This window comes from Gymnoscopelus braueri (assembly GCF_963280865.1).
Source record: "Gymnoscopelus braueri genome assembly, chromosome: 9".
In the NCBI taxonomy this organism is placed as follows: Eukaryota; Metazoa; Chordata; class Actinopteri; order Myctophiformes; family Myctophidae; genus Gymnoscopelus; species Gymnoscopelus braueri.
This window is the reverse complement of record NC_137610.1, coordinates 12,329,851-12,354,850: the sequence shown is the minus strand read 5'-3', so window position 1 is coordinate 12,354,850 and position 25,000 is coordinate 12,329,851. Positions and strand designations below refer to the sequence as shown.

The 25,000-nt window shown below is 43.5% G+C and overlaps 1 protein-coding gene across 1 annotated transcript in view; it reads left to right on the top strand.

The window, feature by feature from the left end:
• Positions 1–25,000, top strand: part of shank3a (SH3 and multiple ankyrin repeat domains 3a) — a gene marked incomplete at both ends in the record, with an annotated part of 292,264 nt that overhangs the window by 216,640 nt on the left and 50,624 nt on the right. The window contains one exon of the mRNA XM_080438621.1: positions 6,093–6,206. Coding sequence (XP_080294747.1) covers positions 6,093–6,206 — 114 coding nt within the window. The remainder of the gene's footprint in view (positions 1–6,092; positions 6,207–25,000) is intronic.

Sequence of the window (25,000 nt, the reverse complement as noted above, 5' to 3'; positions counted from 1 at the left end):
CTCACTCACTCACTCACTCACTCACTCACTCACTCACTCACTCACTCACTCACTCACTCACTCACTCACTCATTCAAAACAGCTCATTCACCCCTCACACACACACACACACACACACACACACACACACACACACACACACACACACACACACACACACACACACGCACGCACACACATGCATACATGCACACAAATGCGTACATGCACACACATTCAGTCTCAGACAATGCTAATATTGTACCAGATTTTCTGGTACAAGCTGGAAATGCATGAATGATTGTTCATTATTATGAACATAGCTTCTTCCTTTTGTCTTCATTTGGTTCCCATCTCTCTCTGTCACTGCTGTCTCTGTGCCGCTCCCCCCCCCCCCACCTTCGCACATTCTCTTTTCAGCTGTCATGACTTTCATCTCTGGTTTGTCTGTCTGCCTGTCACATTTCCTTTTGTTATGTCTGTATTAGGTTCATTGGCTGTGACTGTGAATGTACCTGCCACAGGTTACAGGTACATTCACAGTCACAGCCACATGACAACTTCCACAAAAAAAAAAAGCCTGGGTTCCCGAGGCTACATGACAACTGACCGTACTGTATGTGCGTGCGTGCGTGCGTGCGTGCGTGCGTGCGTGCATACGTGCGTGCGTGCATACGTGCGTGCGTGTGTGTGTGCACCTTCCGAGGTGATTATGAACCAGTGTGGCTTTGCAGTAGAGGCATGTCTAATGTCCAACTGAGCTGTTGATTGCCTTTTGCAACACTACACAGAATAGAAGAGAAGAGAATGCCTATAGTCCAATGGTCAAGTCACAAAAACCTTTGTAGAGTTCAAAGTAGGTCTCAAAGTGAAGTTGTCCAGTGTCATGAATGATTCCCTGGATGGTATATACGTACCAGCCCTCTGAATGGCCAAGGATCCCTCAGCCTCTTAGCTACCAACATCTCACTGCAGTAACCTAGCAACGCTCTTCAAAGCTCAAGATAGGTTGTGGTTAAGACAGTGTTTCGGACAGGCTTTGGAATGTTGCCAATGAATGACCATCGGAAATCTCGATAGTGCACACTATCTCAAATCTCTGAACCAAAGTGCAAAAAGCTTAAAGTGTCTTCTATGGCACGTATAATGCAAAGGTGGCCACTTGATCAAGTTTCAATTGGCCAAGTGTTTACTTTGAAGTAGCATTGGATTATACAAATATTACTATAATAATACTATATATTTCTTGGCTCGTACCTGTCATGGGACTTAAGCTTGTGTCCTCGATTTAAACCTGGTCAAGCAAAGACAGATTATAAAAACAAACAAACAAACAAACAAACAAACATGTCTTTTCCCAGCTATTAAAGCACTAATCTTGGTACAGTAGTAATAGACCTGCCATCTTTGTACCTCAGATACTCTCCACATGCTGTTGGTCCCAGTACAATGTGGACAGTGGAACACATTGAATACAGCACAGACATTGTGAACAGTCCAGCACAGGGCCACGCTGCATGACTTCCTTCCTGCCTCTTAGAGCAACTGAGTGCCCACCTTTGTTTCACAGGGGCAGTTGTCATGCCAACACATGGCCTTGGCAAGCACTAAAACAGAGTGGCAATGTAAGGTCGTAACCACGAACACAGCAGGGCACTACGTGTGTGTGTGTGTCTGTGTGTGTCTGTGTGTGTGTGTGTGTGTGTGTGTGTGTGTGTGTGTGTGTGTGTGTGTGTGTGTGTGTGTGTGTGTGTGTGTGTGTGTGTGTGTGTGTGTGTGTGGAATCCTTTGCATGTGGACGATTATTGAGCATATAGATATGTACTGGGATGATGTGGTTATAAACGTGTGTGTATGTGTGTGTGTGTGTGTTTCTTGGAGACCTTATCATCACTGCAGTAACCAGCCACTTCTTGCCTTTATTTCTACATTTTCATGGGTGCCTTGGGTGTGTTCTGTAATTAATGACTGTGTGTGTGTGTGTGTGTGTGTGTGTGTGTGTGTGTGTGTGTGTGTGTGTGTGTGTGTGTGTGTGTGTGTGTGTGTGTGTGTGTGTGTGTGTGTGTGTGTGTGTGTGTGCGCGTGCGTGCGTGCGTGCGTGCGCGCGTGCGTGCGTGCGTGTTCTCTCTCGCTCTCTCATCCCTGTCTGTGCTCTCAGTCTGTGTCAGGGACAGTTGACCAGTAATGGATGAGTAATGGTAAATGGGGGAGGGGGTCAGTAGATCAATCTGAGGTCTCATCTTCTCCTCCATGTTGTCGATGGGGGAGCAGAGACCTGACAGAACAGCCGACACCCGTCTCTTCCAGCGACAGGGTCGTACAGTAGGGAGGCACACTGACAGACAGATAGACACACGGGCAGGGAGGGGGTGGAAGAGGTCAAGACATGAAAGTGAGGACTAAACAGAGAGAGAAAAAGAAGAATGGAGAGAGTGAAGAAGACAGTGAACCGCGCTGCATAATTTATACTCATGCCATGAAGGAAGCTTGGGGTGGTGATGACGGTTTATGCAGCAAGGAGACACAGTTTGCTGACAGATCTCAATGACGTAGCTTATAAGTTAATGAATCATGCAATAATGACTCAATCAAAGAGGACCTTGAATCATCCCAGCAATATCAGCTAGAAATGTTCAACTCTATAGCCAAGACCAGTAGTTCTCAACCTGTGGGCCAGGTGCACCATGAGGGTATTGCAAGTGAATCCACAAATAATTGGCAAAACACTAAGATTTGAATCATAATAATACTTTAATATGAAAAATGTATGTGAAAGAAAAAAGGTATATTTTCTTTAAAACCTTGAAAAAAAAATTGTTTTCCCACATTCAGTTTCTCTCGGTTGGAGTAGCATTGTCTTTCTCCTGAATGTTTTGGTGTTCTCTTACTTCAGCATCAAAGAATTTAGCATTTCTTTTTATTCTTGAGCTGGATGAGGGAGGCTCCAAATTCACCAGTCTACTTTCTCCATTAAGCTCTGCTTCAAACACAGAATGCAAGATTGTGTAAATTAGTTGCCACCTTAATTCCACGCCCAGCACTTTGCGGGCATAAATTGCACTTGAGGCGCTGGGCAATTTGCGCTGCACCTTTGATGTATGTAAATCTGGACCAGAGAGAGGGACTTTGCTAGAGAGAAACAAGGACACAGCAAAGTGTGTGAGAAAGAGAGAGAGCAGCGAATAGGAACTTGAGGGACAAGAGTGTGAGACAGAGATTTTGTTCTCAGGAGATGGGACAGGGAAAGTGGTGTTAAGCAGAGATCAGAGCGCGGATGAGCCAGTGTATCCTCTGTGTGTTGAGACTCATGGAGTCGATACACAGACCTCTCCCCCTGCTTCACGTGGCATTCCTCTGTGTGGATCTCAGCCAAGGTGCAGTGCTGGGAAATATATTGTCGCTGTCAAGCAGAATCCTTGTATCTCCATATTTCATATTTTTGTGTGTATTTTATACTGTGTCGTACTGTATATCAGTGTCATGCAAAAGTACCAAAAATGTGCTACATCACGCTGTGATCTATTTTCTAAAAATACTTCAAATATTTTGCCTATAATGACATGGTCAAAATAGGGATCTCAGGTTGAGAGTGGTTAAGTTTGTCTGTGGGTTCTATAGTTATTTAACCAATGAAAGGTAACAGCAGCTTGTGACTAAATAATAGCTACCGTACATTGGATCTAATGGAAAACAGGTACTTTTTTCATTTCCTGAAAAGTCACGTATTTTTTTACATGGACAAGGTTTCCACCTGACAGCAATAGTATACAGTTCTCAAATACTGTAGCATTGAAACAGTTTTACTTGCATTGAAATATCAAAGATATCCTCGTGAACTGTATCTTTCAACAATGCTTGGCAAACTAATTTGGTGAAATGATCTCTGGGTTGTCTCTCCTTTTCTTCCAACTTCAACCTTGACCCAGCCCACTTTGTGCCATGGATGGTGCTTCAATGGATCCTTACTTAGTTTTTACATTTTCCCAGAAGAAGTCTAGCCAGTGAGTGAGTTAGCCTGACATGGCCAGACTAATATCACTGCGTAGATATTAGTCTGGAATTTATGTGTGGAACCTGCATTTCCAAGGGGCAAATTAAAAAAATGCCTCTGGTGATAAACCCGCCCCATATTTGCATACTGGGCATATTGGTCCCTCACTACTTCGGAGGGAGTGAAATTCAATCACAACTGAGCGGTGCCAGACCAAATCTGCCGGTGCAATTCTTTTTTTTGCAATGGCAGATTCTTCTAATTTCCAGGCTATGAGTGAGTGTCCAGATTGATTCACTGAAAAATGAGCACTTTTGAGCACTGCAGCTGAAAGGTTCATGCAGTTTAAGAGAACAGCAAACTATAAAATAGATGGGCCTAACCGTTTTGTTGATCGTAATCTTTGGTGAGGTGCAGTATACGGCATGGTCAGTCTCATACTGTACAGCTATCTCTCACTTCTACAGCAGTGTAAATATTGAAGGCGCTATTGTGTTTTGGTTTCCCCAAAAACTGCCACCAGTATCTGAAATGTTGTCAACCTCATGTTTTCACATTGCTCTGTCTGTTGCTGCCACCTGATATCTCACAGCAGCCCCGGTGGTCACAGTGGCCCCTGGGTCATGTTAGCGTGCCATGTCCTGTGTGAGTCCTAGTGTAGCAGCGCAGGGAGGAAGTGGCTTGTCCTCACCACGAGCCAACCACACAACACCGCACTGCCGTAGCCTAGCAACCGGCGCAAGGAGAAGGGCTCACTCAGGCACAGCTTCAGTTCCAGCTGGGGATCTGAGAGGATTGCTGTACTCTCTCTCTCTCTGTGTGTCTGTGTGTCTGTGTGTGTGTGTGTGTGTGTGTGTGTGTGTGTGTGTGTGTGTGTGTGTGTGTGTGTGTGTGTGCGTGTGCGTGTGCGTGCGCTATAGTGTCTACATGTACAGTATATCTGTGTATTGTGTTTGAGGGACGTACAAGAGAGCCATGGCTGTTTTTGTGTGAGAGAGAAATATATTCAGTGGAGTGTGTGTGTGTGTGTGTGTGTGGGTGTGGTGTGGTGTGGTGTGGTGTGGTGTGGTGTGGTGTGGTGTGGTGTGTGTGTGTGTGTGTGTGTGTGTGTGTGTGTGTGTGTGTGTGTGTGCGTGCGTGCGTGCGTGCGTGCGTGCGTGCGTGCGTGCGTGCGTGCGTGTGTGCGTACGTGCATGTGCATGTGTTAGCTTCTCAGAGTAATAGATGAGTATTGCAGAAATGAGTGCTCTGGTGCAGTCCTGCAGGGAAGATCAATATCAACTATACATTCATCTCTAATTACCCAACGTGTATGTAGAAGGAATCTCCCATCTCTCTCGCTCTCCCTCTTTTCTCTCTCTCCCTCTTTTTTCTCTCTTTGTCTCCCTCTCTCTCTCTCTCTCTCTCTCTCTCTCTCTCTCTCTCTCTCTCTCTCTCTCTCCATCCATCAATCTCTCACCAAGCAGTCCTTTCTCACCAACCTCCCGAATAAGAATAATGTATAGTCTAAAGAGAAGTGTGTGGGTATAAAGGATGTATGTTATATACAGTACATAGGATAAAGTGTGTGTTTTGTATTGGGAGCGGACAATCCATGGACCCAGCCGGACTCTGAGTTGTGTGTGTGTGTGTGTGTGTGTGTGTGTGTGTGTGTGTGTGTGTGTGTGTGTGTGTGTGTGTGTGTGTGTGTGTGTGTGTTATGTACTCTATGTGTGTATATTTATGTGTATACTGTATGTGTAGGTGTATTTATGTGTATTATACAACATTTGAAGGAAACATGTTAATCCTCTACAAAGACCACATTAAACTGGAGCCTCATTTACATTTGGGCATAAATAAATAAAAAGCAATCCTTATAATGGAGTAAAATAAGTAAGACATTGCATTTTAATAACCTTTGGACAACTCACAGTTGAGTTGAGTCAGTGAAATAGTTTTCAAATGGCTGAAGGGTACAAGACACTGAACAGATATAGTTTCTTAAGGTTATTCCAGAGATGCAGTGCATGAAAACTTGTTGTAATGTCACTGACCATGGTGACATGCCCATGTGTGATTTTGAGTTGTCTGTGCCTGCTGCTTATAATAACTGCTTCCCTTCCTCTCTGTTCCTGCTCAGTGCTGAGTATAGGAGAAGGTGGCTTCTGGGAAGGCACGGTTAAAGGCAGGACTGGCTGGTTCCCAGCGGACTGCGTAGAAGAAGTTCAGATGAGGCAGTACGACCCGCGGCTAGGTAAGAGGAATCAAATATGCACCCTCACACACTCTCACTCAAGTTCCTTCTGGTAATCAACTTTATTATGAGCACGAAGACTTGCGGAGCCCTCTGGGTTGAGGTACACAGTCAAATCCTCAGTGTTCATTTATCCGTTTGTGTACAAATGTCCATTTGGTTTCACTTGTACTCTCTCAGAGTTAAATTAACACTGAAGATTTGACTGTGTACACGCACACACATACAGAGGGGTCTTACTTAGGCTGGTCAAATGGTACTGTATTTGGTGTAATCTCTGTCCATGGTGCTGAATGGTGAGTCTTTCAGCTGAGTCCATGGTGCTGAACATCATGCTGCATAGTCACCCAATACAAGACCCAATACCCAATACAAAACACACACACACACACACACACACACACACGCGCGCGCGCGCGCACACACACACACACACACACACACACACACACACACACACACACACACACACACACACACACACACACACACACACACACACACACACACACACACACACACACACACACACACACACACACACACACACACACACACACACACACAGGTTCTCTCACTCTCTTTTTCTCATTCTCTTTTACTCTCTTTTTCTTGTGATTCCTTTTTTAATGAAACTACCATCTGTGTGACTATAACGGACTCAAATGGAGGCCACAGTAAACACTTGGAGGCAGATGAGGCAGTGATCCAGTTTAGACGATCTCTCCGTTAACAGGTTGTGCGTTTATCATAGCATTGCGATTTATGAGACTGCGTTCTTGTTCAGTTTTGCGCGGCACGGGTCTCAAGGGATGATCGCAAGTCTCCACGCTCGAAAGCGTGGCACATAAGATGCACTGAAATGGGTCCTTGAAAAACAGCTGGCTACTCGGCGGTGTAGCAAGAAATTCTGTGCCCTATGCACATAAAGTGTCTCCGGGCCGCCTTCCCTCTCTCTTTGGTATTACTCCATTTTCACTACATATAACTGCCAGATTTGACAAATAACCTGAAAACATGGACATTGTCTCGTTCAAAAAGTGGGAAATAAACCCAGGTGCAGCGCCAGGTGGTCAGTTTGTCTTGAGAGGGTGAGAGAGTATAGTCTAAACCCTCTGGATAACAGAGGAAAGGGGAGGACAAGGGCACATCTTTGATGTACTATTCCCTTTTACCTCTGCTTGTTTGTCATGCCTCCCTGGAGACTCGTTTGTGGAGCTACCAGGGGCAACTCTTCCCCCTCTGCCTCCTTCAAAGGGGTTAGATAAAGCAAGAGGGGGTGGAGGGAGGGTGGGGGTATAGGCAGAGTAGGGGGTATTACCTGAGAAAAGGTGTGGCGAGGATGAGAGAGGGGACTGGAATCTCTAAATACCCCATTTAAATGCATTGTGAGAAACGAGATAGGGGTGGAAAAGGTATAGGAAAGAAAGGAGGCCAGATAAATGAGGGAGACGAATGGCGGAGGATTCTCTACAGGACAGCACAGAGCGTCTGTGTGAGAGAGAGGGGAGGACAGGAGATGGGGCTGATATTGAAACAGTGCCCCGCTTGCCCATAAATCCTGAAAAACTCAGATACCTATTTCTCCGGAATGAAAAAGGGTCTGCCTCCACCTTCCGCTCTCTCTTCTAACCCCACCCCCCATTTTCACCACTTTCCCTCTCTCTCTCTCTCTCTCTCTCTCTCTCTCTCTCTCTCTCTCTCTCTCTCTCTCTCTCTTTCATTTCATTGTAGAGCAGTTTGACAGCAAACAGGCAATCAGGCGTGTATATTATTGCTTTTGTATGTATCAGTGAGATGCTACTATGACAGAGCTGATTTCAAGACCCCTGCATTCCACTGATATGCATTTATAGGACAGATATCTTTCTCCTGAACCTGCCAAAAGCCAAAACATTTGTATTTTGATTATTCATTTAGTTTACCATTATTTTATTGATTTGATAATAAAAAATTAAAAAATGAATTGCTTCAGTGTCCCAAGAAGGATGTTGTTGATGCATCCTCGTCTATTATTATTGTCTCCGCCAGGCCGAAGGCTATGTTTTCGCCCCTGTCCTTCCGTCCGTGTGTCCGTCCGTCCGTCCGTCCGTCCGTCCGTCCGTCCATCCGTCCATCATTCTGTCTGTGAGCAGCTAATCTCCAGCACCGTGAAACTGTGCACGCACACTGCCTGGAGGCCAGAGCAGAACCTCTGGCCCAAATTCTTCTCATCAGCCTGTTATAGCTCCACCAGGAGGCTGTTTTTTGCAAAACACATTTTTAGATATTACCTATATTTTGTAAAACCGTCACGCAAATTGGTACACATTGTCTCTATAGTCATGAGATGAAGATGGATCTGTCAGATTTTTCATATTCCATCCTTATTAGCCAAGATTGGCATCTAAAGTTTGCAGGAGTGGATCGTTTTGAACAAAATGCCTCAAATCATGAACGCAGCGTCCACTTGGCCGAGGAAGAAATGCCACCCTTTTCACATTGTCCTGTTACAGCGCCACCAGGAGGCCGATTTTTGCCAAACAAATGTTTTGCTATTACTCCTACAGATTTTGTCCAAACGATTTTGTCACACAAATCGGTACTGATTATCTCTATAGTCATGTTATCAAGACGGAGCTGTCCAATTCTTTATATTTCATCCTGAATAGCTAAGATTGACTTCTACTACCTGGCCTGGCAGAGGCCTGTGATTCACTGAATTCACAAGAGCGGATTGCAGACTCTGAAGACTGAAACAGATGGCTGATGTTGATCAGCCTTTACTAAAAGTCCAATATTGGCAAATCAGCATGTCTTTCTAGCCCTACACAGACCATATTAAGGTCATAGTACACACTCTGTGAGATGCATACTAAACAAAAATGGTTCTAAATAACACCACGCATGGTTCTTTGGCAATAGTAGGGAAAGCTCTTTTGGTGCTACAGTATATAGCTCTTTAAATGTGCTATATACTGTAGCACTTTTAGAAGTTGGAGTGTGTACTGATGAAGTCGTAATGATGACAGATCTCCTTGGGTGGCACTGATTTCCTTAGACATACTGTAGGGGGCCTTTGGGGCTAAATGGTTGAGAACCACTGCTTTGTCATCAGGAAATACACTGTAATTTAACGCAGTTTCTTATTCTTTCCCCAACTAAACTAATCTAAGCTGAAGAACCAGTAGAGAAAGCATTGGTTCTCAAAGTGGGGACCGGTGACGCCCAGGGGTCCTTGTGGGAGTTCCAGGGGGTCCCAAGCAAAATGAGGAACAGTGTAAACAATCATGCCCTATTAAAAGTCGCAATGATGTGAGCCTGTGGAACAGCGATTTCATTTTTATTTTACTAATGTTGACAAATCTTCTCTTATGGGGGTCCCTGGGACTAAATCTTTTCAAATGAAGGTCCACAGCCAAATACATATCAGTTTGGGGGTCCTTGACATGAAATTGCTTGAATACCGCTGATCTAAAGAAATGCTCAGCAGCGGTGCTATAGCACCTCAACCACACCAAAGAACCACTGAAGAACCACCATTTGTATGTGTAATATCTTACCATTCATTAAGATCACACTTAATTGGACGGCATGTGTTCAGTGCACAAACTTCTTGAGCCTCCAGGGCTCCCATTTAAATTCCCAAAACATCATCTGCCTTAGTCATCCCTTTTTTCCTCATTTTCCCCCCAATTTTGCCATTGGCAACTGCCATGTGTATTGCTGGCCCTGTCGATGCCAAACGCCCACCCTCCAGACCCTGTTGGTCTGGAGAGGGAGTAGACTATCGTGTGCATTCCGTAATACACATGGAGTCGCCAGCTTCTTGTGCCGAGGTTCACGCTTTGTACCCCAGATCCCTTCCATGCTGAACAAGCACCCTGACCAATCAGCAGGTGTTGCTAGTACAGCGACAAGGACAGGTTGCCTCACCAGCTTCCCATCTGTGAACACTGCAATGTGAACACATGTGTTCATTGGAGAACCTGACCAAGCTGGACACACCACTGCTGGATTTGTGAATAATGGTCTCTGCGGTTGTGGACAAGTGTTTGACCTCTGTGTCACCCGGACTGATGCTTCTGTGAGGAACACACTGTCCCGGTTCCACTGTCTGGTGAACAGACGCCCTGTGGGCCAACCTGTAGGAGTCGTCTGTAGTGCAGCAACAGAGATCGCCCTCCACTGCCTATTTTCCACCCACAAACATGACCAATTGTGTTTGTTGGAGCGCCTGGCCTAATCAGAGTTACCGTGGAGGAATCAGGCCCCAGCCTCCATGGTGGTGGGCAGGAGCTTTACCCCTGCGCAACCCGGGCGCCCTTACAGAATGATGTAATTCCTATGTGAGGAACAGGATGGTGTTCTCTTTCTCTGTAAGTTTAACGTGTTGGGCCCATTTCTAAACGCCTGACCTCGCTTTTTCTAGATCCTCTTTCTCTTCGTCATCCATTCTGCCTCCTGTCGGACACTTCGGCACTCAGATGAACGTTGCTAAGGACTTCACAGTGAGAACAGATGTGTACATCTGTCTCTCTAACGGTCTCTGCCATTACTGCTATCCTCCTCTTCTAGTTCCATCTGCTCATCCTTTACTCTCCTTATTCAGGAGCTGATCGATACTTTGTTTTATCCTCAATAGACATTGCTGCTCATCTTGCAAAGGAAATGCTGGGACCTATCAAATATATGTTAGCGTTATAGCATTATGTCAAGCTCAATCTCTCGATATAGCAAAGCTGCATTTGCTCTAGGATGTGCTTGTCGGTGTGCTACGCCTTGTGGAGTTCATAAGAATGTTGGGGTGTGTCTGTGTTGTGTGACTGTTCTCGCCTGCTCACCTTGGATGCACATACAGTACATGTATGCTCCTTTACACTCTCTGTCTCACACACACGCACAGACAACACACACACACACACACACACACACACACACACACACACACACACACGCATACAATACGCAAATACACACAAACATAGACTCACGCACACACACGCTGTGTCTGTGTGTGTGTGAGAGAGAGAGAGAGTGAGGGTGTCAAGCGTACGTGCTCCCCCATGTGCGTGTGCATGTGCGTGTGCATGTGAAGTTTGCAGTATTGACACACACTCCGTCTGTGCAGCGATACATCACCCCTGAGTCGTGACTCTGAAAGTGCCATCCCTTTTTATCTGTCCTCTCCCTGCTTCTCTCTCTGCCTCTTCCTCTGCAATCTTCTCTTTTCTTTTGTTTTCTCTCACATTGCCCAGTCCACCACCATGATCTCCTCACATTTTGGAGAGGAACAACAGAGGAGAGAGAGGGAAGATGAGGACAGTGACAGGAGCAGGAATGGGGTCGAGATTCTCTTTGACACTCATTTTAACTTCCTGGCTGAAACCTTAATGTTACGTTTGTGTTTATCCTGCACGGTGTTCAATGTACAATTCCTGTTTAACTCCTATTTAACGTTCCTACCTTCTGTGTACATAGGTGTAAATGTACAATCTCGTTGTCTCCTGTATGTATACATGTTATGTTTTTAGTTTTGATGTATTGCTCTGCCTTAACCTGCGCAGCACTTTGGTCAACTAAGGTTGTGTGAAAGGTGCTCTATAAAGCAAGTTTGATTTGATTTGATTTGAACGCTTAATTTTCAACCACTGACAGAGAGAGACAGACTGAATGTGTCTCTCTCTGCAGACATGTGTGTGCGTGCGTGCGTGCGTGCGTGCGTGCGTGCGTGCGTGCGTGCGTGCGTGCGTGCGTGCGTGCGTGCGTGCGTGCGTGCGTGCGTGCGTGCGTCTGCAAATGCGTGCTTACGCAAAAAAGCTTTAGAAAATTATTTCTGTACATGAATATGGCAAGCTCATTGCAGGTATTTTACATGACAGTGGCCATTCTCCAAGAAGCGACTGTTGATGGTTGCTAGCAATTCAATAATTCAAATCAAATCAGAATCAGACAAGGCAGTGCCTGTACCACACCAGACACCTGAGGAAATTCAATGTCTCACAGAAGACCCTGAAATCCTTCTACTAGGCTACACCTCAGAGCATTCCGACCGGGGCTATCACCGCTGGGTAGGTGAATAGCTCCTCCCGGGGACCAGTGAGCCCTGCAGAGGGTGATGCGCTCAGCCAAGCGCACCATGGGGACTTCACCCCCCCTTCCTGCAGGACTCGTACTCGAGAAGGTGTTTGAGCAGAGCTAAAAGGATGTTAAAAGACCTACATCATCCCTGCAGTGGGATGTACCGCGGCGGTCAGGCCAACGCCTGTGCTGTGTCAAAGCCACTACGTAGAGACACAGAAAGAGCATTGTCCCCCAGGCTATCAGAGACCTTATGTTACATACATGTGCAGGCTCATGTTTATGTACTGTATGTTTGTGAGTGCACTGGCATTTGTGTGCATGCACTGTGGACCAGATATACCAAGTCTTGTTTGGCTCATTTCAGGTGCATTCTACGTTTAACAACATGCATGTTATTTATCAAAGAGATGCATTTTGATTTTTATTTTGCATGCCATCACAAAGTACGCTCCTTTCCTTTAAGCATAATACGTATTTAAGAGCAAAAACGGGAGGACAGCTGATAAGTTTGGTTGATTATGCATTCTGGTGGTTTTACTAATACTCTTGCAATTCATGAGGGTCAGATTTGCGTAGCATTTCTCCACCTTTAAACATTAGGTGTAAATTAATGAAGGCACTCTCTATAAAGAAATAATTGTGGTGAATATGTCGTGTATTAGAGGCATTAAACTGCGCTTATCAGGCCCGTTGGTGGTAATAATGAAGAGGAGAAGAAGCAGAGAGCAGACGTCAGGGTTTCCAAGTTCTCCATGTTCATTTATTCATTCAAGTACAGCATCATCATAGAATCCAGGGCAGAGAGCCCTCTCCAGCAGCCCCCTCTGGGCACAACCACAAGCATCCCAAACAAACATCTTACACCGTTCTTATAGTAGCCCAGTTACCAATGAAGCCATTCTATATAGCCATATAAGGTATGTTCTATAGATAAGAGCAACACAATGGCCATTTGGCTCAGCTGCAGCTGTTGCTGCATTAGAATATAGCAATTTCACCAGTCACACTCTGAGTAGCAGATGGCAGGCTGGCTCACAACACATTCATGATTCTCTTACTTTAGTAAACTGACTTAGTATCATTTCTTAATATGTTTTGACTTGCACACTGTCCAGATACCACAGAGACTAATGTAATTGCATCAAGGAGACAGAAATGTAGCCGTTACATTAAGCCATCACAATAGCTACTCTTAAGAAATTAAAGATGACCTTGAACCATTGATCCCATGCCATTCTGGCAATAGTAAAACTCCTTGCAGCTAATACACTATCTATCATCTGGATGGTTGGAGCTGTGCTTAATGAATTCAAAGATGACGCACACATTCAAAGGACACAACTTCTAAGCTACAGTAAGAGCCGGTAAATGCAGTTAAAACTAGTGAGAAACTCGACATTCATGGCAAAATTGTAAAAGAATCATTCGATTGGAAATGATTTATTTCACTATGAACTCTAGTAATGGTGTCAACTGATAGAAAGTAGTAAATTCTCAAGCTAAAGCAAATACACATGATTAAAATAAGCTCTATCAGTTATTTAGGTAGTGCATACATAACTATAGAAAAGTCAGAAAGAAGCATGGAGGCAGGGCACCTCTAGGATGCTACAAAACTATAGCCGAGGACCACCACTAGTGGGCGCAGACTATATTAGTTAATGAGATGGGTGACATTTTTCCTCATTCCAAACAAAAATATCATTGTTTCAGTTTATTAATGAGATGGGTGACATTTTTCCTCATCCCAAACAGAAATATAATTGTTTCAGTTTATTAAACAAAGGCACAGTGGTATCATGCAAAAATGATGTTTTATTGCAATGAATCACTTGAACATACATCTCGTGCAAGCCAAAGTGAATAAGAAAGCTATTTACAAGAGGTGCTTTGGTTGATTGATTGATTGATTGAATACTGTAGTAGTCAGAAATGTAAACAGCACAAGGTGCAGTCAGACATTTGGGCTAATACAAAAATACAAAAAAGACCAAGGGACTTGTTTCCATTGTGGTCCTAAGTATAGGGCAATGGTGGGCAGGGCTGAGCAGAAACCAAAACATAAACTTAACTAAATCAAACAACACTTCCCTAACCACTACCACTACAACCCCCAAATCCATCTATCTACCTAATAACCAGACAACAATGAACTAAATCCTATCCTATCTAACTGCACTACTCTTACCTAACCAAACAGAAATACAAAGACTGGAACCTGCCCTCTAACCTGAAGTGCTAACAGACTAACAACTGGCCCCGAATCTTAGCTGATTGCACTTTAAAGGCTAAATAACAACCTCTCGCAGGCACAAGAAATAGATGTTAAGGCTACAGAACTTTACAAAAGCAGACGGAAAGAACTTTAACTGGCAACAAATGGCAGGCTGTCAATACCCGAGGCTACTACACACTGACAGCCGCACTTAATTGAAGGAACCAGGCCGGTTTTGAAGCAGATGAAAGGAGTGTTGATTGGACAAGTGATGATTGAAGGATGGAACTAATCGTGGAGCTTGCTGTGAATATCGATCGTCCAATCACACAGACTAGAAAAAAGACCCCTTAGGAGGTTTGGCCACTTCCTAGATGAAAGCCCCCTGTACCCCCAGACAGACACAGGTCCAGTGGGCAGCTAAACATTGTGGCCAGCTCAATGTTAAATAGGCATTTGTTTCCAGTGTAAAAACAATGAAGTATAATAAGGAAAATGTGGGGAATAATAAAGTATCCATGATTTTAACACACGCATGCACACACGCACGCACGCACGCACGCGCACAGAGCTGATGGGGAAAAAAAGGTTTTCCATTATATCTATAAATTATACGTAGCCTGCGAGTTAGTTCTGGCAGCATACACTCGAGAGGTTACATGCATTGCTCATTCTATATGGCTGTTTACAGCGTCATGCAAGATCCTTACGTCATACACAGACGTGGCAATCAGCTGTCCAATTGGGCGGGTATTTAAGTTCTCTTGAATCGGGCATTCCATCCGGTTGTGTCTTCTAGCTTGTTGTCATGCAGCGTTGCTGTTCCTGGCTGGTTGTTTGGTTGTTTGCTGGAGCTACTGCTACTTGCTATCATGCTTCCCAGAAGCTGCTATTGTTTGCTGGTGTTACTGCTTCATGCTACTTGAATCATGCTTCTGTTCATAAGCTGCTGTCTATTATAGGCTACTGTGAAGGCCAGGTGGTATGGCGTCGCGTTTGTTTATCTACTAAGGCTGCTGTGTTCTTCTCTATGCTGCTGAAAAAAGCTAATATGCTGTTGATGCTAATGTCATTGTTGAGGTTTCAGTGGTGGTCTGGTGCCGCTGGTTGTTATATGATACTTGTTCTATTACTAAAAGCAAAGCATCTTAAATTGTAGTGAAACTGCTCCTTGCTAATGTTTTCAAAGTTAAGCTGAAAAACAGCGGTGTTTTAGCTCAGCCAGCAGAGCTTTCTGTTGTGTCCCTCCGGGCTATGGGGCCTCATCTCATTATTAGCAACATTGGCTGGTTTTCTGTCAAATCGCTTATTGGTGGTTTGGCTTATTTCTGGGGAAAAGTTATTTTGGGATCGCTTTCTTATGTGGTTCTGTCATGGTCCCCAGATTAATGTGTAGTTAAAAATATACATATTCCAAATATTCCACTTTTATCACAAGATTTCGAAATAGCAGATCATCTACAAGCTCACTTTAGGCTATTTCAATGGCAATGCATACATTAGCATAATACAGGTTAAATACAAGTATTTTCGTGGTCTAGGTTGGCTGATTTCTCTCTCAAACCGGCATCACTGCACGTATCAGTGATCAGCTGTTCAGAGCAGAGAGGGAGAGAGAGGTCCAATAGTTAGTGTCACTTATGCAGTGCATTGCTCAAATCTTATGTTTCATATAATGTACTGGTTAAAAACGATTAATGCACAGTCTGGCCGTCATCTTGAGTGGGATAAGAAAGTACACTTGTGGATGAAGAAGAGCTAGTGTGTGTTCTTGCGCTTCCAAACATGTTGTGGTTCACTCACTGATCAACGTCGAGTGCGTTCCCTCCGGGCTATGGGACTGCAAGCATAGACGCAACACAGTGCTGGGTTGCCATGTCCGCTTATTATAAGCACAAGTTATAACTAATAGTCATTTTTCTTGATCTCGTTTTAGTGTTGCAGACAGTAGTCTGCGGATTTACTTGAGTAAAGCAGCATAGCACCAGGTATCTCAGTGTAGGAATTAATAATGTTTCAAGTTAATCTACAGTTGGTTAAAATATATATAGGCTATTTATATTAGTGATGCATTCTTTCAGCAGTTTTTCAAATCTAGGAGACTGCATTCAAATATGCTGTAAAGAGAACTTATGGTTCATGGTGCATAATTTTATACTATAGTAGACTATAGTGTGCAGTATGGCCATTATATTGTGGTAATATATGTTATGTTGCAGCTAGTATGTGCTAATTGGTGGCTATAGCTATTTCCATCTGATGTAGCCTACATTTTCTGGTAATAATTTGCCTCTAAGATATAGTGGAGGCTGGTATATATAATAATGAAGTAAATTGTGCAAATCAAGTAAGTTATGGGCTATTATACTGTGTTGGCTGCAGTGCTTGGTTAGATGTAAGCTTTTGGTTACATTCTAAAGTACCCCCTGTGCTATTGTATTGCAAAGCTAATTAAGCTATTCTTGCTGTCAAGGTGATATACATTTTGCTGCTTACACCTTGGATAAGAGACTGGTAGGTTACAGGGATTTTCTTAAGTAAATCTTGAAACACTTGAAGGAAAACAACTGCTTTTCTTTATTTTTAGCAATAGCAGACCATCTAAATGGTCTTTGTTATATTAAAGATGGTTTAACACTGCTAATTGCGAAATGCAGTCAGTCCAGCAGAGGGCATTCATGCTCTCAGGGCATAAAGGAGGGGAGCAATTTATGAGGGCACTCATGTCTTATCTTGGGATCAACATATGTTCAGATCACCGGATGTAATGCATTCTTATAAAAGCGGTTGACAATTGATGTCATGTTGTGTGACAAGCTACAGGAGTAAAGTTATTGCTACCAGATAAATGGTGGGGCTCTTCAGTAGAGTCATGGTTGATGGGCATTTCAAAGGTTCTTGGAATCCAAACTTAGTTCCGTTATTATTGTTATGAAGTTATTGGATAATGAATGTTATGGTCATTAATTAAAATCTGCTCAGGAGGCAAATATTTAATGTTATGTTCTTTAAATGGTGGCTTATCATTCTTGGTATTATGTTGGCGTGGTTCTTCTTGCAGTCTTGTAAGCAAGGTTGCAATTTTACAAGCATGTAATGTAAAGGGAGTACTGGATTCAGATTAAATATTGTTGGTACTACTAACTACTATAAGTCGATAACCATTGCTTTCATCTACGTGGAGTCTAATCTAAGTGTAAATCAAGAGTTAGTCATGCATCCATGATTTCTGATGTTTCATTTCTATGGAGGGACATTTTATGAATATATCTTAAATCTCTCATTGGAAGCTGCTTCAGTATTCTTTGTTAATTAGAAGTCAATCTATGGTTAGATGGGGCAGTCATAGATCTTAGCTGTTAAAACACAGATCTTAGTCTGTTCTCACACAAGCAGCATTATGTTTTATCTGTGGCTCATTTGTTCAAACAGGTCATGTCCCATCTTCAGTTTAAGCTTTAATTCAACAGAACAAATCTTAACCATCTGCATATTTTCAGTTGGTGCACAGATCAACCGTTCTGAATAAAATGGTCCTTAGTGCCATGTTCGTCATGTGCGCTAAAATGGGGAGTTCTTTGTTGGCTCAGGATGTAATGAATACAAGTGTTGTAATAGCTAAATGTAAATGGTAGTTCTGTTATTACCATGCATATCTGGTGGTCGCTGGGTAGCGTGACTTCAAAGTCATGTTAAGTTTTAAATGTTTCTTTAGTTGGCACTAAAGAGTTCAGCTGGTTGCTCAAACTCAAACTAAAAAAAAAAAAAAAAAAAAAAAAAAAGGCATCATGGTTGATGCGGTTGGTTTGCATCATGGCTGATGCGGTTGGGTATAGCATCACGGTGATGCAGTTGGCTTGCATAAGAGTTGATGCGGTTGGGGGCATCAACTCTTAACACTTAGGCATGTTAAGTTTATGTAGTATATTCCTCTATGTGGCTATTAGAGGAATGGTTAAGTGCTGCCTGTGCATGGCAGCTAAGGCCTTTTAGTTCACATAAAGTTAGTATGTCCTCGCTGATCCCAGACGCTGGTCTGTGGTGGATGGGATATCAGCTTGGTCAATTGGTATGGGTTTGAGAATTCACCCCACACATAGTTTTCCTATCATATAGAATAAGGCTTACGGCAAGCGTAGCCATGGCTTCACATTCAAGTTCACATAGATAAGGCTTACGGCAAGCGTAGCCATGGCTTCACATTCAAGTTCACATAATGTTAGAATATCCTAGCATGATCCAGAATTGCTAGCTGCATATTCGTCACTGTCTCCTGAAGGAGTCTAGTGGGATATCTGCTAGGATGAATCGGTGAGCGTTCACCGTAGGGCGTTCTTGGTTCCGCGTGTTGGGGGTTATGTTAGAATATCCTAGCATGATCCAGAATTGCTAGCTGCATATTCGTCACTGTCTCCTGAAGGAGTTTAGTGGGATATCTGTTTGGATGAATCGGTGAGCGTTCACCGTAGGTCACGCGTGTTGGGGGATGTTATGTTATGTTATGGTATATCTATCTCCCTGCTCTTAATGGTTAATGATGACCGTATGATTGTGCTGAGCAGGGAGAAAAAATATAGCAGAGCCTGAACGCCAAGATAAAATATTTCTTTCACACTTGTATTCTCATTCTATTATATTGCTTAAATATATTCGGTCTATAATATTGGTTCAATCTATTCGTGAGTTATCTGACAGAAATTATACGTAGCCTGCGAGTTAGTTCTGGCAGCATACACTCGAGAGGTTACATGCATTGCTCATTCTATATGGCTGTTTACAGCGTCATGCAAGATCCTTACGTCATACACAGACGTGGCAATCAGCTGTCCAATTGGGCGGGTATTTAAGTTCTCTTGAATCGGGCATTCCATCCGGTTGTGTCTTCTAGCTTGTTGTCATGCAGCGTTTGCTCCCACCACCACCCCAGCACCACCAGTGGGCTCTGCTATTGGTCTGTTCCCCATGGGGGGATGTTATGTTATGTTATGGTATATCTATCTCCCTGCTCTTAATGGTTAATGATGACCGTATGATTGTGCTGAGCAGGGAGAAAAAATATAGCAGAGCCTGAACGCCAAGATAAAATATTTCTTTCACACTTGTATTCTCATTCTATTATATTGCTTAAATATATTCGGTCTATAATATTGGTTCAATCTATTCGTGAGTTATCTGACAGAACTGTGTGTAAAGCCCTTGGCAGCTACATCTTTTCATGTGTTATTTTCATGTACATCCAGATCGTGGTATACGAAAGTGCAGTCCAGTATACATTATTCCTACAACTACTACATAGTACATCCGTAACAATTTGGATAGTGTTTGGGTAATTTTACATGTAGAGCTATCCATGGTGCTGAAGTGCACATAATGCATTTAGGTTGGACGCATTATTTAAGCAAACCACATTGAATCCTCAGTTTCTTTTCTCTTTTCTCATCACATTAGCTCTTGAAACGGGCCCCCAGATGCTTAAGGCCACCACTGCTGTGTACAGTATGTAGGTTAATAGGAGAAGTTTACCCGCGTTAATGGAGGGGATAATGATGGGAACATGAACTGCTCCTCCCTCTGTAAAGATGCCAGCACACGGCCAGGGGCCACTCATTTCAACAACATTAGTTGATGTGGACCCCTGGGCAGCAATGCCCCAAAAGCCACTGTACACACGCACGCACACACACACACACACACATTGCTCCACAAACACATGCATACTCATTTGTATTAATGGACCTTTTTGTTCAGCGTTTTGTTCCCCTAACATCCTCAGATAAACAGCGCTTGAATTTTTCAGTAACATTAGTGTGATATCTTATGAAGCATGCAAACTTCTCCTTAATTCTTTTTCCTCTCTCTCTCTCTCTCTCTCTCTCCTCCCTTGCTTTCCTCTCGCGCCGCGGCACAGTTGAATGAATCAGAGGCATGTGAATCAGCCCAGTCAAATCCAGCAGGGGCTATTTTTAGCTCGCCCATTAAGAAGTTTGGGAGAGTCTTTTTCCTACCCGCCCTGAATGCTTAAACATGGACCTCGCTGCAGCAGCGGCACAGAACTGTCCGAGAGAGGCGGAGAGAGAGAGGGGTGGTTGCAAGATGGAGGGTATAGGGAAGAGAAGAGAAGAGGAGGGCTGTATGCAGGGAGTGCAATTGTTCAAATTAAGCCACCATCAAAGTGAGGAATTTACTCCACCGCACATGCATGAATGTGTCACCTTAATGATTACATTTGCATGTGCCTTTTATAGTACAGCTCTGGCCTCTTTGTCTCCCCCGAGCTCAAGGTCAGTGCTAATAATTACCACCATAATGATTTCAGCTGATTATCTGGGTGCTCTTTATACACCTGCCGCAACCACTTTTGATTCCCCCCATAAACGATAGTTTTGTGGATTGGGTTGACGGTTACTGAATGAAATATGGCTGATATAATAGTGATGCTATTGAGAACCGCAGTGTGACCACAGGGGGCGCCTTGTGGTGTATCAACACAGTGGTGCTCATATTTTGATGCCAATGCTATTGTAAAAATGGTGTCTTCTTCACGTCGTCCTCAGTTAATAGAGGACCGTTACTTGTAACAGCAAGTCACTATTACTTAAGTAAAGAAAATCTGAGTGCGTCTTCCACCTCCGACTGATTGCATCAGCATGCACACAGCAGACTTTCAGGACTTTCACTGTGATGTCTCCTTTGCCTGCCAGCACCCAGTCTGGCCACTGGGCAGGTCCACTGGACCAGCTATAGTCTATAGTGCCTTGCTCAAATCAACACCTTTCATGCAAATGATGAGCCTGCATGTAAGCTAATCTCCACGCCCCCAAAATACACACAAAAACACACACAAAGTAAGCCTTGTTTGTGATATAATTTTAACAATTTAATGACTCTAAAACGGCTATCTGTTGGAATGAAAACCTTCTTCAACATTCAAACTGTGTTCATATGGCTAAAAACTAAAAACACACACACAAAAAAAAAGTATTTTGGAGTTCCATTGCCCCCGACCTCTGTCTCAAACCACTGTAACCGGTCACATAATATCATAAAATATTATCAGCATGCGTAGGTATAGGTCTACTGTAGAGTAGACCTATACATATTATGTATAGGTCTACTTTGTTTTCACTCTTTGTGAAAATAATACATTACTTTAGGGTTAGGGATAGCAAAACCCGGAATGTTAAAACACTCATTGAAATTTGCACTCCAGATTTCGTTTTTTACTGTACTACCGTCGCTTGTTTTCTGGAATGTAACATACACACTTCTGTACAGATAAATTCACATACCTGCACTTAAAACACACACACACACACACACACACACACACACACACACACACACACACACACACACACACACACACACACACACACGCAGATGATATCCATGTGTGAGTGACCCAGGGTGAAAGTTAAGAGTGTAAGTCATAGCTTTGTTCCAGTCTGCTGACAGAGCGTTTGAGGAGCTGTGCATCCGCTTGACAGGAACTTGGCAGTCAGTCCAGTGACACCTGCCCTGCAACTGTATAACATCTGACTCTCTCTGTATGGCTCTCTCTGTCTCTCTCCGTATTTCTCTACATCAGTGGTTCTCAGACAGACCCACAAATAGATGTGTTTGTCCGCTAACCCCCATCTGAAAATAGTTTGTGCCAGGAACCCCCATACAATATTTCTGCTGTTTTCAAGATAAAAAAAAAAGAATAGCTCATCTACAAGCTCACAACGTGTCACAATGTGACTTCAGCTATTTTCAAAAAGCAGAGTAAAGGATTAAACTGATTTTGATGCTATATCAACACCTTTAGCTGGGGACCCCCTGGAACCCCCTCAAGGACCCCTGGGGGTCCCCACACCCCACTTTGAGAACCACTGCTCTACATCTCTGGATCTCTCCATAATTCCTCTACATCTCTCTGTTTCTCTGTATGTCTGATACTATCTCCCTCTCTCTATGTTTCTCTCTGTATGTCTCTACTCTTTTTCTACTCAAATTAATGAAATAATTTATCCAAAATAATTTCGCGGTCCACTGGCAATCAGCCCATGGGCGACTGGTTGGGCAGTGGTCATCATAGATTTATAAGGAGATAATGCTAGACGCAGAATCCAACCCACACAGACTTCATTTGGGAGAAAAAGAAAGCCGTAGAAACAAAAACGAGCACACTCAGTCCATTCATCAGAGAATAGCCAGCACTCCGAAGTCCTTCTGGTACTTTTTCATTAATAAAGGCACGGGCATACACGGACGTGTTTTGGCGTCAAGCCTTCCTCAGCATGTATCAGAAACAGAAAGCGGTCAGTGATGTTGTTTGTACCAGGGGGGTACTGATAGACAGACATGAAGAAGACAAGGACTTTAGCTGCTGTTCGTGGTTGTAAATAGCCACCGTGACTCCGCAATACTGTCAATCTCAAAGATATCTGACTTAATGTATTATTATTATTTCTTTCATACATTTGTATCCCACAATTTTTGTAACCCATTTTTTCACCCAGTGCCAATTGCCTAAACTGTAATCCTGGGTCATAATCACCCGTCGCTGAGCTTTGAGAGACGTTTGTACCGCATCGTGTTGTACCGCAAACTTAACTTAAACTGACATTTACTTAACTAATAAGTAAATGATAAACACATGGCGTGAATTCCATGTGGATCTCTGCCGTCATGGTTATGATGTTATATTGATGACATCACTCTTTCCCAAATATGGAGGGGGCGGCAGCCTGCGCACATCGGTGTTGCTAGGCGTGCATGGCAACCGATTGTGTTGTGAGTGAGGTCAGACCAGAGCTCTGCTCCATCATATATGAGGTGTAAAGTTACTTTAGACTTTCACTTCATTCAACTGAGACCAGAAGATAGTGTGTCCACAAATAGTGCTGTGAGAGAAAGGGATACAGAACTTTGGTAGACAAAGAATACAGGGAAATAGAGAGAAGAACCTACGACTCCGTCCCCTGCTGCCATGTATAAGACCAGCTTTGAACATGAACCGCCACTCCTGGAAGGAGTGTGGTCCCTCCAATCCTCCCAGACTAAGCTCTCCTGTTCTGAGTGTACCTTCACGTCTCATCCGAGCCACGACGACCTCAACTGCCAAGCGCTGAGGAATGGACAAATCTGCTCAGAGGCCTGTCAGCAATTAGTCAGCTCTGTAACCAGCCAGAAACAACCAGACACAGACCCACCAAAAGCTCAAAGTCATCAACGGTTTACAGAGATTTTAACTCAACCAGGAGATGTAAAGAAAAATCTGATGATTTACACGGGAAAGAAAACTCACATCTGTAAACGGTGTGCCAAAAGTTTCAGTAAGTTAAATCACCTGAAGACACACCAGCGTGTCCACACCGGAGAAAAGCCTTTCCACTGTCAACATTGTGACAAGAGTTTCAGTCAGATAGGTTCCCTGAATACACACCAGCGTATCCACACTGGGGAAAAACCTTTCCACTGTAAACAGTGTGACAAGAGTTTCAGTCAGATAAGTTCCCTGAATACACACCAGCGTATCCACACTGGGGAAAAACCTTTCCATTGTAAATGGTGTGACAAGAGTTTCAATGACTCAGGTATTCTGAAGACACACCAGCGTATCCACACAGGAGAAAAACCTTTCCATTGTAAATGGTGTGACAAGACATTCAGTATCTTAAATAATCTTAAGAGACACCAGCGTATTTACTGTAAACTATGTGACAAGAGTTTCAGTCAGTTAACTAATCTGAGGACACTCCAGCGTATCCACACTGGAGGACAAACTTCTACTTTTGACAGTATGACAAGAGTTTCAGTAGGTTAGATAGTCTTAAAACACACCAGCATTTGTGAAACGTGTAAGATCCATAATGATCTCGCAGAGCTTTCCAATCCACGCTGTAGGCTACCATCACCAAATCAGGCTGCTACTGTATGCTTACAGGTTATAATGCATCCACATGCTATACACTCGTGGATGCAATGCATTGTGAGCTTGTAGAGAGCTTGTACATCTATTTTCGGTACCACCATACACTGAAGTTTAAATGGAGTTCAATGGTACTGTAGGTGTGGCAGTCAATAACCATCAATGGGAACGCCTGAAAGTTTTTTTTCTCACCCTACAGCTGCTGGACCTCTAGTGCCTCTAGTGCCTCAATCACACTGCAGATCTATTGTTAATCTCAGACACCTCTTCATTATATTTAGTTGTGCGATAATTCAATCACCCATCACCCATTACATACTCCCTTCTCCTTCAGAATAATAATTTTTCCCATTGTATAGATTTGTAGAGAGACTTTCTTTTACACACATACAAACATTGAAAGAGAGGAGGGCCGTATTTGACAATTTCAGCACCACGGACAGAGACACAAAGAGCGTATATATATTTTTTTGCCTCCAAAAGCGGGAGGTAGTAATCACTTCTCCCTTAGACAGGCGAGCACCGCCACCCCCCCCCTTTTCTTTACCCCCCCCCTTTTCTCAAAATCATGATTAATGAATTGGAGTGATTACATGAATG